Here is a 13,979-nt window from a genome sequence, read left to right as displayed (position 1 = left end):
CTTAGCAAAATGTCTAACAATAGTAGCCTTTACGCCGAAGCGGGTTTGGCTCAGTGGATGGAGCGTCGGCCTGCGGACTGAAGGGTCCCAGGTTCGATTCCGGTCAAGGGCATGTACCTTGGTTGCGGGCACATCCCCAGTGGGGAGTGTGCAGGAGTCGGCTGGTTGATGTTTCTCTCTCATCGATGTTTCTGACTATCTCTCTCCTTTCCTCTCTGTAAAAACTCAATGAAATATATTTAAAAAAAAAAATAGTAGCCTTTACAAACACCAAGACAGTGCCAAGCACTATGCAAATTGTTTGTCTTTTTAAGTCTATCTGTCCTACTTCCTCTTAGACTTTACAGGACCAACGGTTTAGACCTCTCCAGGCAGGCCTGGCACCTAACAAATCCCTACAACTAAAGGATGCTCAATAACGCTATGGATGATGAACAAATGTCTACACCCACTTCCAAGCTAAGCATTTGAATTCTAGCCTCTGAGAATGTTTTTGAAGTAGGAGGATATTATGCACTCATTGTGGGCTCTGCAGCTGTTGAATAAAAAGAAGGGAGGGAAACTGCATTTGGACATACCTTCCTCCATTTCCCTAGTTTTGATGAAAGACACTTCATAGAGCCAGTAGAAGTTGGGGATGGAGGGTGGACAGAAGCCAGAGTCACCCTCACTACAAATGGGATGGAGTTCCTTGCCCCACCCACCATGCATGGACTCCAATAGATGCAGAAGTCTTCCCCTCATCTTTACATGCCCTCACACACTCAAGGGTGAGCCCCCACACTGTCCAATGTCTAAGGGCTATTTCTATAAAACTGCCACTGAGGGAAGCCGCACTGGCCAGCAGTGAGAGAACATGGAGTAGAAATAACAAACAAATAGGCTGGGAGACATAGCTGCCAAAACAAACCAAATGCAAAAGGCTGCCTGCCACCACCTCAGCTGGGCCCAGGCCAGAAGCGTAGACACAAGAACACATACGTGCAGGAAGACACATAGTTCCATCCAGCTCCCTCTGCTACTGGGGGGCTCCAGGGCAAGGGAGCCTTGCAATCAAGGATGATAGGGGAATGCGGGTAAGGGGTGTGATAGGAATATCTCCCATGTCTCCCTCGCCTCCTGCTTTCTAGCCACTGAGTGACCCTCCAGCCCCAGAACATGTCCTGCCTGTTCATGAACCCCTTTTGTGCATACCAACCCCTCTACCCAGATATGCCCTCTCCCTTATTTTTTGCCTGGCAAACTCCTATTCATCCTTCAGTACCCAAGTCAAAGGTGAAACCATCTTGGACCCCACCAGGAAGTTAGCATCTCCTTTTTCACATTTCCATATCATGACTACTTAATTCTTTTATAACACATGTTCCTCATTCATAAAAACTGTATATCCACCTTTCCAATTAAATGATAAGCTCCTTGAAGACAGAGGCTATTCTATATCCACCCCTTTGTATTCCCAGGGCCCAACCCAGGCCTTGCCTCACCGTAGGTACTCAGCACATGTTTAGCTGTTTGACTGAAGCACTGGTCTTTTTGTAAGGAATCCACTTTACTGGCAGTCACTCACCCAGCATCAAAGTCCCTCACCAATACTCAAGCCAGAAGGGATTTCAATAAATGAGAAGCCTGATTTTCAAAACCTGAATCAAACTACCTTCAAACGAACTAAAATAAAATTCTGTTACTAACCTTTAAATCAAACTTGATTTCAACCACAGTAAAACAATTCATATACCTACTACATATCTTCTATATATGTAACAGCCTAATATGCAACTTGTCCCCCCGGGAGTTCGACCGGGAGCCCAGGAATTCAATTACTCACTATGAAGTGTGCTGAGCACCAGGGGGCGGCCGGCAGCCAGAAGGAAGGCCTCGCTGGCCAGGCCTAGACACCCTACCTGTGCAAGAATTTCATGCACTAGGTCTCTAGTGTGTATATGTAAACACATTGTTAACTAAAAAATTGGCAACAACACTGCCATTTAAGTTGCACTTTCTTCTACTTGCTTTTTTTTTATTGTCTTTCAGGGTTGACGTTTTTTGTTTTTTTAAAATATTGATTTTGAAAAGGAAGGGAGAGAAAAACATCAATGATGAGAGAATCATTGATCAGCTGCCTCCTGCAGGCCCCACACTGGGGATGGAGCCCACGACCTGGGCATGTGCCCTTGACCAGAATCAAACCAGGGACTCTTCAGTCTGCAGGCTGACACTCTATCCACTGAGCCAAACCAGCGAGGACTCTACTTGCTTCTTAAGTCTGTGATCCAGTACGGTGATTTCAAGACCCACAAATCACCAACCACACTGCTTTAGATGACTCTAGTTTGATAAACATGAGAAATCTGATCTTTCTAAAAATATCCAAACGAAAAGTATTTATCTGTGCCCAGTGATTCGGGGGGAGGCTTTCTTTTCCCACAGAGCAGCCCAGCCAGAAAGGTCTGAAGGGCTCTGGACCATAGTTGCTTCGAACACTTTGGGCTCTGCAGGACCAAGAAATGAATGAAGCCATATGCCAATCCCTACCAGAGGCTGATACAAAGGAGACCCTAGCTTTTGCTTCTTTCACTTTTAAACCCCCACCTTTTCTGTGCCTGGGAACCTCTACCAGAGACTGATGCTTCTGAGCATACAACTGTCCCAGCTGCATTCAGCAGGCAAAAGTGTGCACCTTATCCATTAGGCCTGCCTCTGAGTGAATGAGAAATTTTAAGGCAAACGTTGGGTTGTCAGGCTTCTGCATTGTACTAAAGTTTGTTACACTGTCCCTAGTACAATGTATGCTCTCTGTGAAGGCACCTCCAGTTTCCCTCCTACATTGACATACTTGTCAGGTTTCTTACTCTTCTTTCCAAGCACACACAGACTTTACACGGGAAAGGAGTGGCAGTGGGGTGGGTGGACACTAGCACAACTCGATACTCTTTATTGTCTAGGACAATGGTGGGTTACAGACCACAAAGATTCAGGAAAGCCTATTGCTTGGGCCCAAGGGACACTCTCCCCGTCTCAATTCAGAATCCCTTGGGCTATGAGAAGACAGGCTTTTCCTGGCTCTGGCAGGAGGTCCATGGCAGTACTCGGTACAAGGAGCGTCATACCTGAGCCTAGCTGAGGGTGGCTGGACAAAGTGGGCCAGACTCATTTTAATTACTTTGGTGTGACCCTGAAAACTCGGATGTGGATGGCCGAGTTGTTTCTGATGCGGGTCAGCGGCTCTCGTGCATCCGTCTCTGGTTCCAGGTCATCAACAAGCTCCACCGTGGAGGTATTGGCGGCCACCTGCAAGGACCCGAAGCTGCCCGCCTGCAGCTGCAGTGCAATGTTGATTGCACGATTGATGGCCAGGCCCAAGCCATGAATGTAGATCTCAGTGCATGCGTTCTGACCCCGCGTCCCACCGTCCAGCAGCTTCTGGCAGCGGACCAGCTGGGCCTTAAAGTCAGTCTTCATGTTGACATAGATGTCATTGGGCCTCCGGGGCAGGCGGTGGGGCAGTCGCTTCCGAAGGGTGTACTCCACTGGATCCAGCTCAGCCTCGATGGCCCCACGGTGCTCTCGGTTTTCTGCCATGGTGCGTGCCCTGGCCGAGGGGGGTGGGGGGGAAGGGAAAAGACGAGATCAGCGAGGGGTGACAAGCGAATTCCCTTCCTTTTCTACTCCATTTCCTGTCCAAAAGGTGTAACCAGGAGGGGGCGCACTCAATGCCCCTCTTCGCTTCCGGCCTCAGTCCCCGCCCATTACCCAAGCTTCCGCGTATCCTCCACCGCCACCGCCGGTTGTTCATTCATACATCGCCCCCAACCTCAAGCCCCTCCACCGCCCGCTCCCTGGCTCTCGCGCCTGCTCTCTCGGGTCCAGGTGGCCCCCTTGCGGACGCGGCCCTTTCCCCGGCCAGGTCACTCACGCGTTGTGCCAACCGGCCTAGTAGAGGGTGCAGCCAGGACCCCAGACCCGAAGAAGGGAAGGAAAGGGGTGCACAACAGGAACGCCAGGTCGCGGGCGACCCCGGGCTCCTGCGAGCTCCGCGAACCGCCTTCCCGGCCTCCGTGCTCCCCGCCCCTAACCTACAGCCGCTCGGGCAACCGCGCGAGGCGTTGGAGTAACGCGAGGCTTCCGGGCTGAGGGATCTACCACGTGTCTCGGAGGCGGGCCCAGGGGCAGGGGGCGGTACCAGGTCAGAGGAGGAGGAGGGTTGCTATTCTAGGGGCGTGGAGAATGTGGGTGAGGCTCTGGCAATGACAGCAGGGAACGCAGTGAATGCAGAAGAATGCGATCGCAAAGGAGCCTAAGGACAAGCCTGGGCTCCGGCATCCATCGCAGTTGCTCTGGTCAGAGGAGGCCTGACGGAGCTGAACTCTCGCCCAAAGTCCCTGTTGCCCAAATACGGAGAGGGGCATTGAGTGGTGAGGGGTGGCCCTCGACAGAGGACAGCGCCACTGGGCTCCCCGGCAGTTCACGGGGACCTGTCCCTCTCCCTTGCCTGTTGCAAGGGCCGACCCCAGGCTCACCCTTGGGGATCCAAGCTATGAAGCCCAGGTTTCACGATTCCCTCAGGGCACGCTAACTCACCCCCCTCAAATATCACCCACCGGTTCTTTGGTGGCTTCCCGAGACCTGGGAGCAGGAACGCGCGCCCCCTGGCGGGCAGGGCAAGGCGAAGCACTGAGCGGGGGCGGCGGGGGTGTTCCTCGCTCCCTAAGACCAGTGGGGAGAAGTTCTCTGCCCAGATTGGTGCAGCTTCTGGAGTTCCCTCTGGAAATGCGTTAGACCTGCACTGGGGATCTCGAACTACGCTCTGCTTGAGTTTTCCCATCATTCAAATGGGGTAATTCCTGTCTTGCCATGGAGTTGTGAAGTCCAATATAACCTTGTAAACTGGAAACCTACACAAGTGAGTTGGAATTGTTATGGCCCCCAGGCCCCTCTCTAGTTGCCTAGGGTAGAGTCTAACCTTATTTTACTGCAGGTTAGAAAGAACTCTCAGCACTAGTTAAATCCCATAGTTCTCTTTTTTAGCTTCAGATTCTTTCATTAACCACCAGTTTGGAGGGTAATGAAGGAGGGCGAGGTAGTAGGTGAGGAGGAAAGGCTGGCTATAACCCTATTCTGCCTCAGAAGTGACACCTGAACTGAGTTTTAATAGGTAAATAGTTCTTCTGGGAACCAAGGAGTATTCTGAAACAACTGCTCAGTATTTTTAAAAGAAGGGAAGCAGCTCTAACCAGTTTGGCTCAGTGGACAGAGCATTGGCCTGTGGACTCAAGGGTCCTGGGTTCGAGTCCGGTCAAGGGCATGTACATTGGTTGCGGGCACATACCCAGGGCGGAGTGTGCAGGAGGCAGCTGATCGATGTTTCTCTCATCCATGTTTCTAACTCTCTATCCCTCTCCCATCCTCTCTGTAAAAAAATTAGTGAAATATATATATTTTAAAAAGATTCTCTTTAAAAAAAGAAGAAGAAGAAGAAGGGAAGCATAATCTAAGCTACCTCAAGGAACTAGAAAAAGAAGAGCCAAATAAAGCCAAAGCAATAAGATGGGAGGAAATAATAAAGAGCAAAAATCAATGATTCACAGAAAGACAACAAAGAAACTCAACTCAGAAGCTAGTTCTTTGAAAAGATAAATAAAATTGGTCTTGCAAGACTGGCTAAAAAGAGGGGACAAGAGAAAGAAGACTCAAATTATGATTATTAGAAATGAAAGCGGGAATAGCCCTAAAGATCCCTCATACACTGAAAGATACTAAGAGAATAATACAAACAACTCTACATACATAAATTTGCCAACTTAGGTGAAATGGACTGATTCCTAGAAAACCACAACCAACCAAACTCACTCAAGATGAAATTGATACTCTGAATAGCCCTATAACTATTAATTTAATTAATAGCTTTAAGAAAAACCTTTAGAAAAAGAAATATCTAGGTCCAGATGGTTTCACTGGTGAATTCTACCAAAGAATTATACATACAATATCTTTCAGAAAACAGAGTAGGAAGGAACATTTCCCAACTAATTTCATGAGGTCAAAACTAGACAAATATAAAAGAAGAAAACTACAGACCAGTATCTCTCATGAACAAAGATGCAAAAATCCTCAACAAAATGTTAGCAAATTGAATTCAACAGTAGTGTCCCTTTATCCCTGGTTTCACTTTCCAAGGTTTCAGTTGCCCATGGTCAACTTGCTTCTGATAATATTACATGGGATGTTACAGAAATAATTCATAAGTTTGAAATAGGGTGCTGCTCTTAATAGTGTGATGAAATCTCGCCCTCCTGCTCTCCAGGGATGTGATTCAATCCTTTGTCCAGCATATCCACACTATATACACTACCCATCCATTAATCACTTTGAAGCCGTCTTGGTTATCAGATCAACTGTCGAGGTAGCCCTTATTTTACATATGTAATACTTTCAACAATAAAGATTAAAAAATGAAAGAAAAACACAGTATATATAAGGTATGGTACCTCTGTGTTTAGGTAGTCACTTAGGACTTGGAATGTATCCCCCGCACATAAGTGGGGACTACTATATATAAAAAGAATTATAAACCATGACCAAGTGAAGCTGATTTCAAAGATGGTGCAATATAAGAAAACCAATTAACATATCTACATCATGCCTCCCTTTGGTCGGAAGCTTTCAGACTTAGAGCATTAAGCAGTGAGTGCCCTCTCTGGGGATCGAGTTTTCCCTGGAAAAGGCAGCAAGAACTGTGACCAGGAGCCTGTCTTCAGAGTTGTGACCGCTAGGTTTCAGGGGGGGAAGGGAAAAAAAATGTTTTCTATGTAATAGTATTTTACTTTTCTCTCTCTCTTTTCTGAGTTCTTCCCTGCCTTTAACTAATAAAGAATGTGGGGATATAAAGTTCTCTCTGAGGTTCTCCGTATTTGTGACTTAACATTCTTGACCTGGGTGGGCTGAGAGCTGAAGCTTCTCCAGGACAAAGAGCCTGGCTTTGTGTATCAGTGTGGAAGTTAAATATAAAGCGTAGGTGAGATTTTTGTTGGCTATTTTAAAAGTGTGTCATTAATATGAGAAACTTTATATTCATAGGATTTAATCTTTCTCACTTGTAAAAAATAAGAAAAACAGCAGGTAAATATTCATACAGGGAATAGCAGAGCTTTAAGATTCATTTCCATTTTAAGTCCATTTGTTTTGCCAGTGTGTTCATGTTCAGGTCTGTTATACTAATGTTATTTATTAATTTTTTCATTTATATACAGTTAACTAAAGAGTTTTTTCAAACATCCATGTCTGTAAAGTATTTTTTTAAATATATTTTTTAGATTTCAGAGCTTAATCCTTTGCATCTAAGAGGTGTGTGATAATAATAAGATGTTACATTAATTATTTTTTATTTCTATTGAATTCAAGAGAGAGAGAGAGAGAGAGAGAGAGAGAAACATCAATGATGATAGAGAATCACTGATTGGCTGCCTCCTGCACACCCCCTACTGGGGATCAAGCCTGCAACCTGGGCATGTGCCCTTGACCAGAATGGAACCTGGGATCTTTCAGTCCACAGGCCAACGCTCTATCCATCGAGCCAAACCGGCTAGGACTGTAAAGTATTTTTAAATAAAGTTTCTTTTGATATATATAACATTAACATTCTAAAGGAAAAAGTTCATATGATCATTTCAGTTTATGCAGAAAAACTATTCAACATAATTAATCATTCCATTTATGATTTTTAAAAATGTTAGGTAAACAAAGAATAGAAGAAACTTCTTCAACCTTATAAAGAGCATCTAAAAAAACCTACAACTACCATTATACTTAATAGTAAAAGACTGGCCACCTTTCTTTTTGTTTTTATTTTACTGATTTCAGAGAGGGAGAGGGAGAGGGAGCGATAGGAAGAAACATCAATGATGAGAGAATCATCAATGAGCTGCTTCTTGCATGCCCCCTACTGAGGATTGAGCCAGCAACCTGGGTATGTGCCCTGACTCAGAATCAAACTGTGACCTCCTGGTTCATAGGCCCACACTCAACCACTGAACCACACAGGCTGGGCATGGCCACCTTTCTTTTAAAAGACTGTCTCCTCTCACCACTCTTATTTCAGCCAATGCAATAAGGCAAGAAAAGGATATAGATTGGAAAGGAAGAAATAAAACTGTCTCTATTTGCAGATGACATGACTATATACATAAAAAATTCCGAATCTATAAAAAAACTTATAATTAATAAATGAGTTTAGGAAGTTTGCAGGATACAAGATTAACATACAAAAAATCAATTGTATTTCTACACACTGGCAATAAACAATTGGAAACTAAAATTTAAAACACAATAATACCATTTATAGTTACCCCAGAGATGGGGGGGAGTGGGAGAAATATTTACATATACATCTAACAAAACATCTACAAAATCTACATGCTGAAAATCTACAAATGCTGATGAAAAAAATAAAAAATCTAAGTAAATACATAGCTATACCATGTCCGTGTATTGGAAGATTTAACAGTAAAGATATCAATTCTCTTCAAATTGATTTCTAGCTTTAATACAATTACCAGCAAGAAAATCCCAGCAAGAATTGTTGCAGATTTAAACAAGTTTGTTGTAAAAGTTATATGGAAAGGCAAGAAAAGTTAAAGCAATTTTGAAAAAGAAAGAGTTGGAATCATACTCCCTGATTTTAATACTTAAAATATAAACACGATATCAAGACAGTGTGGTATCTCCCAAGGGATAGACACAAAAATCAATAAAATGGAATGGAGAACCCAGAAATGGATTCACACAAATACAGCCAGCTGATTTTGACAATAGTGTAAAAGCAGTTGAATGGGGAAAGAAAGTCTTTTCAGCAAATGGTATTAAAGCAATTGGACAAACAGGAAAAGAACTGGACCTCAGCTCTATGAAAAAAAATTAACACAAAATAGATGACAGATCTAAATATAAAATGTAAACCTTTCAGAAGAAAACATAGGTAAATATCTTCATGACACAGGGGCAGGTAAAGAGTTTTTTGACATAACTCCTACAACTCCAAAAGTATAATGTACTATTACACAAAAAAATTGATAAATTGTATGTCAACCAAAATTTTAAAAAACTTTTACTCTGTGAAAGAGCACATTAATAGGATGAAAAGAGAAGCCACAGACTGGGATAAAATATTTGCAAATCATATATTTGACAAAGGACTTGTATCCAGAATATATATAGAACACTCTAAATTCAAGAGTTAGAAAGCAGCTCAATTAGAAAATAGGCAAAAGTCTTTATATATATATCTTTTATTTATATATATATTTCTTTATTGATTTCAGAGAGGAAGGGAGAGGGAGAGAGATAGAAACATCAATGATAACAGAGAATCATTGATCATCTGCCTCCTGCACGACCCCTTCTGGGGATCGAGCCTAGAACCTGGGCATGTGTCCTTGACCAGAATCGAACCCAGGACACTTCAGTCCACAGGCCAATGCTCTATCCACTGAGCCAAACCGGCTAGGGCTAGGCAAAAGTCTTGATGAGATACTATCAAGATGCCAAAATAGCACATACGACATTCAGTATCATTAGCCATTAAAACCATGACTACTACACACCTATTAGAATATCCAAAATAAAAATCCTTCACAATACCAAGTGCTGACAAGAATGCAGAGAAACTTGTCATGCATCTGTATGGATCTCTCATATACTGCTTGTGGGAATGTTAAATGATACAGCCTCTTTGGAAAACAGTTTGGCAGTTTCTTGTAAAGCTAAACATATACTCACCATATGACCCAGCAAGAATCCTCCTGAGCATTTAAAACCTGTACACACGCCGAAACCGGTTTGGCTCAGTGGATAGAGCGTCGGCCTGCGGACTGAAAGGTCCCAGGTTCGATTCCAGTCAAGGGCATGTACCTGGGTTGCGCGCACTTCCCCAGTGGGGGATGTGCGGGAGGCAGCTGATCGATGTTTCTCTCTCATCGATGTTTCTAACTCTCTATCTCTCTCCTTTCCTCTCTGTAAAAAATCAATAAAATATATTTTAAAAAAAACAAACCTGTACACACATGTCCATAGCAGTGTTAGTTATAATATCCCACGCTGGAAATAAGCCAGGTGTCTCTCAGCAGGTAGATAGTTTAAAAAACTGTGGTACGTCCACACCATGGAATACTACTCAGCAATAAAGATGGGTTCGAGGAGCCCTGTTAGATGGTTGGATTACTGGTAACATCATAGAATACTGTGCTAAGCAGCTCATAGTTAGTGTGGAAGGCAAACAAGATGTGAAAAATAGTATGACCAGTGGGGAGAATGTACAGGAACCTGGTAGACCCCCCAGGGGAAACAGCCAATGAGACCTTGGGGGAAGCAATGGCTAAGCTGAGACAGGATGTCTAGCAGGACTCATATCCTGTGTAGTTCCTCCTATTTCAAAGAGGAGGTCTATTAGGACTAAGCCATTGGAGATAGGAGAGGAGAGTAGGAGCCAGCAAAGGACTCAGGAGCAGCTAGTGAGATAGGAGGAAATCCAAGGGAGTATGGAAGCCAGGTGAAGAAAGCGTTTTCTGGAGGAGGGAGTGACTGACTCTGTCATATGCTGCTGAGAGGCCACATATGACACTGGACCAGTGGATTTAGCCATGTAGGTCACTGGTGACTTGAGAAGAAATTACATTTGGTGGACCAAAGAACTTAGTAGAGACTAATTCTCAATGCAATAAATTAAGGCCCATTTTGTCTGATAATTAAAAATAAGAATAATTTGTGAACTGTTACTTAAGTTGTGTGTCTTTTCATGTTATCTAAAATATGTTTTCCAAACTTTGACATCCGGATAAATGTAAAGGCTCACAATTAATTGTGTGAAGCCAAGCTCTGTAATACTGTAAGCTGATTTGACACTAAGATGGTCCTTACCTTTCTACATCTCATTGAAGGTAAACACCACAGAGGAATCTTCCATTAGGAAAAAAGGCAGAGCTTGGCTATTTAGTCTTTTTTGTGTGAGGCATGAATCTTCTACTTTTATTTTTTTTAGGCTTTTTTTTTTTTATTGACGATAGTATTACAGATGTCCCCTATTTCCTCCCCATCCCCCTCCACTCAGCCCCCTTAGCTGTTTAGGCTTACTTGAGACCTTCCTCTCATCTAGATTAATCGTCTAACTAAATCTCTTGTTTAGTTCAAAAGCTTGCAAATTTACAACAACACAGACCAAGACATTTTACAGCATAGTATCCGAATAGAAAATATTTTAGGTCCAAGTGATTTGTTTGTAAATTTTTTCTTTAATACTGCACACGAGAGATTGTCTGATATGGTTTCCTTACTCAAAGAGGGAGCTTATAGGATTCATTTCCATAGTGTCATCATCAGCACCACGGTGGTTCCCATTTTACAGTTGGGGGACAGGACTTGCCCAGGGTCACAAACTGGCACACAAGGAACCATGGGGAATCATTCCAATGTTATACCCTGGAGTCAGTCTTGTGCTTTTTTTTTTTTTTTTCATTCTCATTGGCAGTTTTGCTCTTCTCGACTCACTGCATCTAGTGAGTGCTACACTTGGGTCAAAACCATTTTCATGGTAGCATTCAAGACCCTGAACTGAAATTTCACTTCACTTCTCATCTAACTAGCAATCCAGGTCCTCTTCTCCCATCAGCCTGCATTGTCATTATTCTCAAAGGGATGCCACTTTTCCTAAATTTACTTAAATCTTGCCCTTCTTTCAGCTCAGCACAAGCCACCACTGTTGCCAACTGCTCCCATTGCACAGAGGTCCCTTTGCCTGTGTACCATTTCTCCACCATAATTTACAACCTCACATTTGCTAATCTATCCTATATAATAAAAGCCTAATATGCTTAGTGTCCGGTAGTCCGATCATCTGTTCAACCAATCAAAGCGTAATATGCTAATGATATGCTAAGGCCGCTCAACTGCTCGCTATGATGTGCACTGACCACTAGGGGGCCGACAGTTGACCAGTCAACCAGTCACTATGACATGCACTGCCCACCAGGGGGCAGACAGTCAACCAGTCAACCAGCTGCTATGATGTGCACTGACCACTAGGGGGCCGACAGTTGACCAGTCAACCAGTCACTATGACATGCACTGACCACCAGGGGGCAGACAGTCAACCAGTCAACCAGCTGCTATGATGTGCACTGACCACTAGGGGGCCGACAGTCGACCACTCAACCAGTCACTATGATGCACAATGACCCCCAGGGAGCAGACGCTCCAACTGGTAGTTAGCTTGCTGCTGGGGTCCAGCGGACTGGGACTGGGCGAGACGTCCCAGACACGCTCTGGACCCCTCTCGCGGTCCCTCCCCACTGGCCAACCTCCTGTGGTCCCTTCCTGGCTGGCCGGCCCCCATCCGGAACTGGGCAAGACACCCCGATTGCTGGTCAGGCCGAAGGCCCCCACCCGTGCATGAATTTGTGCACTGAGCATATAGTTAATAATAAGACATGCTAAGACCTCACTCATTCAGAGGTTAGACTGCTGATAACTTCCAACCACCCAGAACACAATCTAGCAAAGTTAAAAAACAAACAAAAAGCAACAACAAAAGCTTTTAAAAAATTTTTTTTAATCCTCACCAGAGGATATCTTTCCATTGATTTTTAGAGAGTGGGAGGGAGGGGGAGAGGCAGAGAGAGAGAAACACTTACATGAATTTGTTGCCTCCCGCAGGCACCCTGACTAGGGCCAGGGCCAGGTATCGAGTCTGCACCCGAAGTACATGCCCTAGGAAGGAATCCAACCCCAGACCCTTCAATTCACGGGCTGACGCTCTATCTACTGAGCAAACTGGCTAGGGCAAAAAGCTTTTGAGTAAAAAAAGAAACAAACAAAAATACCCAGCTGTCATAAGCATATTCTAGGAGAAAAATTCTGATCCAAGACTGGATTCTGTTGATACATTTTCATACAGTATTAATAATCTGAATATTGTGGGCTGTGTGTAATCAAAAGCCACTATTTCCCAACATTTGTGGAGTACTTGCCCTGTGCCAAGCACTGTGTTAAGTGCTTTACTATATAATCCAGAGAAGAGAGATTAATAATTTGTCCAAGGCCACAGTTGGTAATGGATGGAATCAGGACAGGAGCCCTTGCTTTAAACAACTGCCATTTTCGGTCCTGTTTGCCCGACAACAGAGGCAGAAATCCTGTCTGCAAGAAAGACAAGGGAACTGAAAGAAGCGGACACTAAAACTACGAATGCATAGAGGCCTGCGGGGAGAGAAGGTATTCGGCGCAAGAACAAAAGGCTTCTTCACTGGCTGCTCCTAAGGTCCGCTATTGGTTATGGCACAAGTCGGAACTTACTTTCCCTGTTTTGAGAAGGATTATTTTGTATTTGGTAACAGCTATTTTAGGAAGCTGGGCGGTAGAGTATACATTCTAGAATGACTTCCAAGGAAAATCGTGAAAACACACACAACTTTTTCATCCCTAAAAGGTTCAGGGATTCAGAAAAGTCATTCCGGAAAACCTCTTTAAACAAAGGAGGCGTCGATCTACATTTTACATTTGCATAGTAGTTATCATCCTTTCAAAGCCTTTCACATTCACTTATTCTAATTATTTCAGCACTCCAGGAAGGCAGTGGAGTGGGGGCCGGGGATGGGAAGCGAACATTACCTCCTAGTTACTATAAGAGAGCCAATTCTTAGTCAATGGCCATAGCCAGACAAGCTCCAGGTCTTCCCGGCCAGCACTGCCCCGGGCTGCTTTGAATCAGTAGGTTCCTCACTTGGTGCGTGTATCCCAGGACCCCTGATAAACGCACCTCTTTCAACACCAGCGGGCTTCCTGGAGGAAGCCGACTGACTGCTCAGAAGCCGGCGATGTCACTAGCGGCGACCTCCACGACGGTCGCGCGTCACGTGTCAGGGGGCAGCCAGGGAGTACCCCGGGGGCACCCCCACCCCTGACCGCCGCGAGCCCCGTGTCACGTGACCAGCCGG

General features: G+C 44.5%; 1 protein-coding gene across 4 annotated transcripts; it reads right to left on the bottom strand.

Moving 5' to 3' along the window:
- Positions 1-2,901: 2,901 nt before the first annotated feature.
- POP7 (POP7 homolog, ribonuclease P/MRP subunit) lies at positions 2,902-13,973 on the bottom strand. 4 transcript variants are annotated; one of them, XM_006764694.2, is made up of 2 exons: positions 13,802-13,973; positions 2,902-3,589 (listed from the first exon to the last, which is right to left on the bottom strand). In XM_006764694.2, exon 2 carries the CDS (start codon positions 3,577-3,579, stop codon positions 3,157-3,159), a length of 423 nt encoding a protein of 140 aa, XP_006764757.1. In that variant the 5' UTR covers positions 3,580-3,589; positions 13,802-13,973; the 3' UTR covers positions 2,902-3,156. The 4 variants fall into 4 exon arrangements, with proteins under 4 accessions (XP_006764757.1, XP_015420043.1, XP_015420044.1 ...); XM_015564557.1 differs by having other exon boundaries at positions 2,902-3,591; positions 13,806-13,973; XM_015564558.1 differs by lacking the exon at positions 13,802-13,973 and adding an exon at positions 13,654-13,733.
- Positions 13,974-13,979: the final 6 nt, after the last annotated feature.

The sequence above is a fragment of the Myotis davidii genome, unplaced genomic scaffold, assembly GCF_000327345.1.
Source record: "Myotis davidii unplaced genomic scaffold, ASM32734v1 scaffold901, whole genome shotgun sequence".
NCBI classification, from domain to species: Eukaryota; Metazoa; Chordata; class Mammalia; order Chiroptera; family Vespertilionidae; genus Myotis; species Myotis davidii.
The sequence above is the reverse complement of the archived record's forward strand: the minus strand, read 5'-3'. Positions and strand labels throughout refer to the sequence as shown.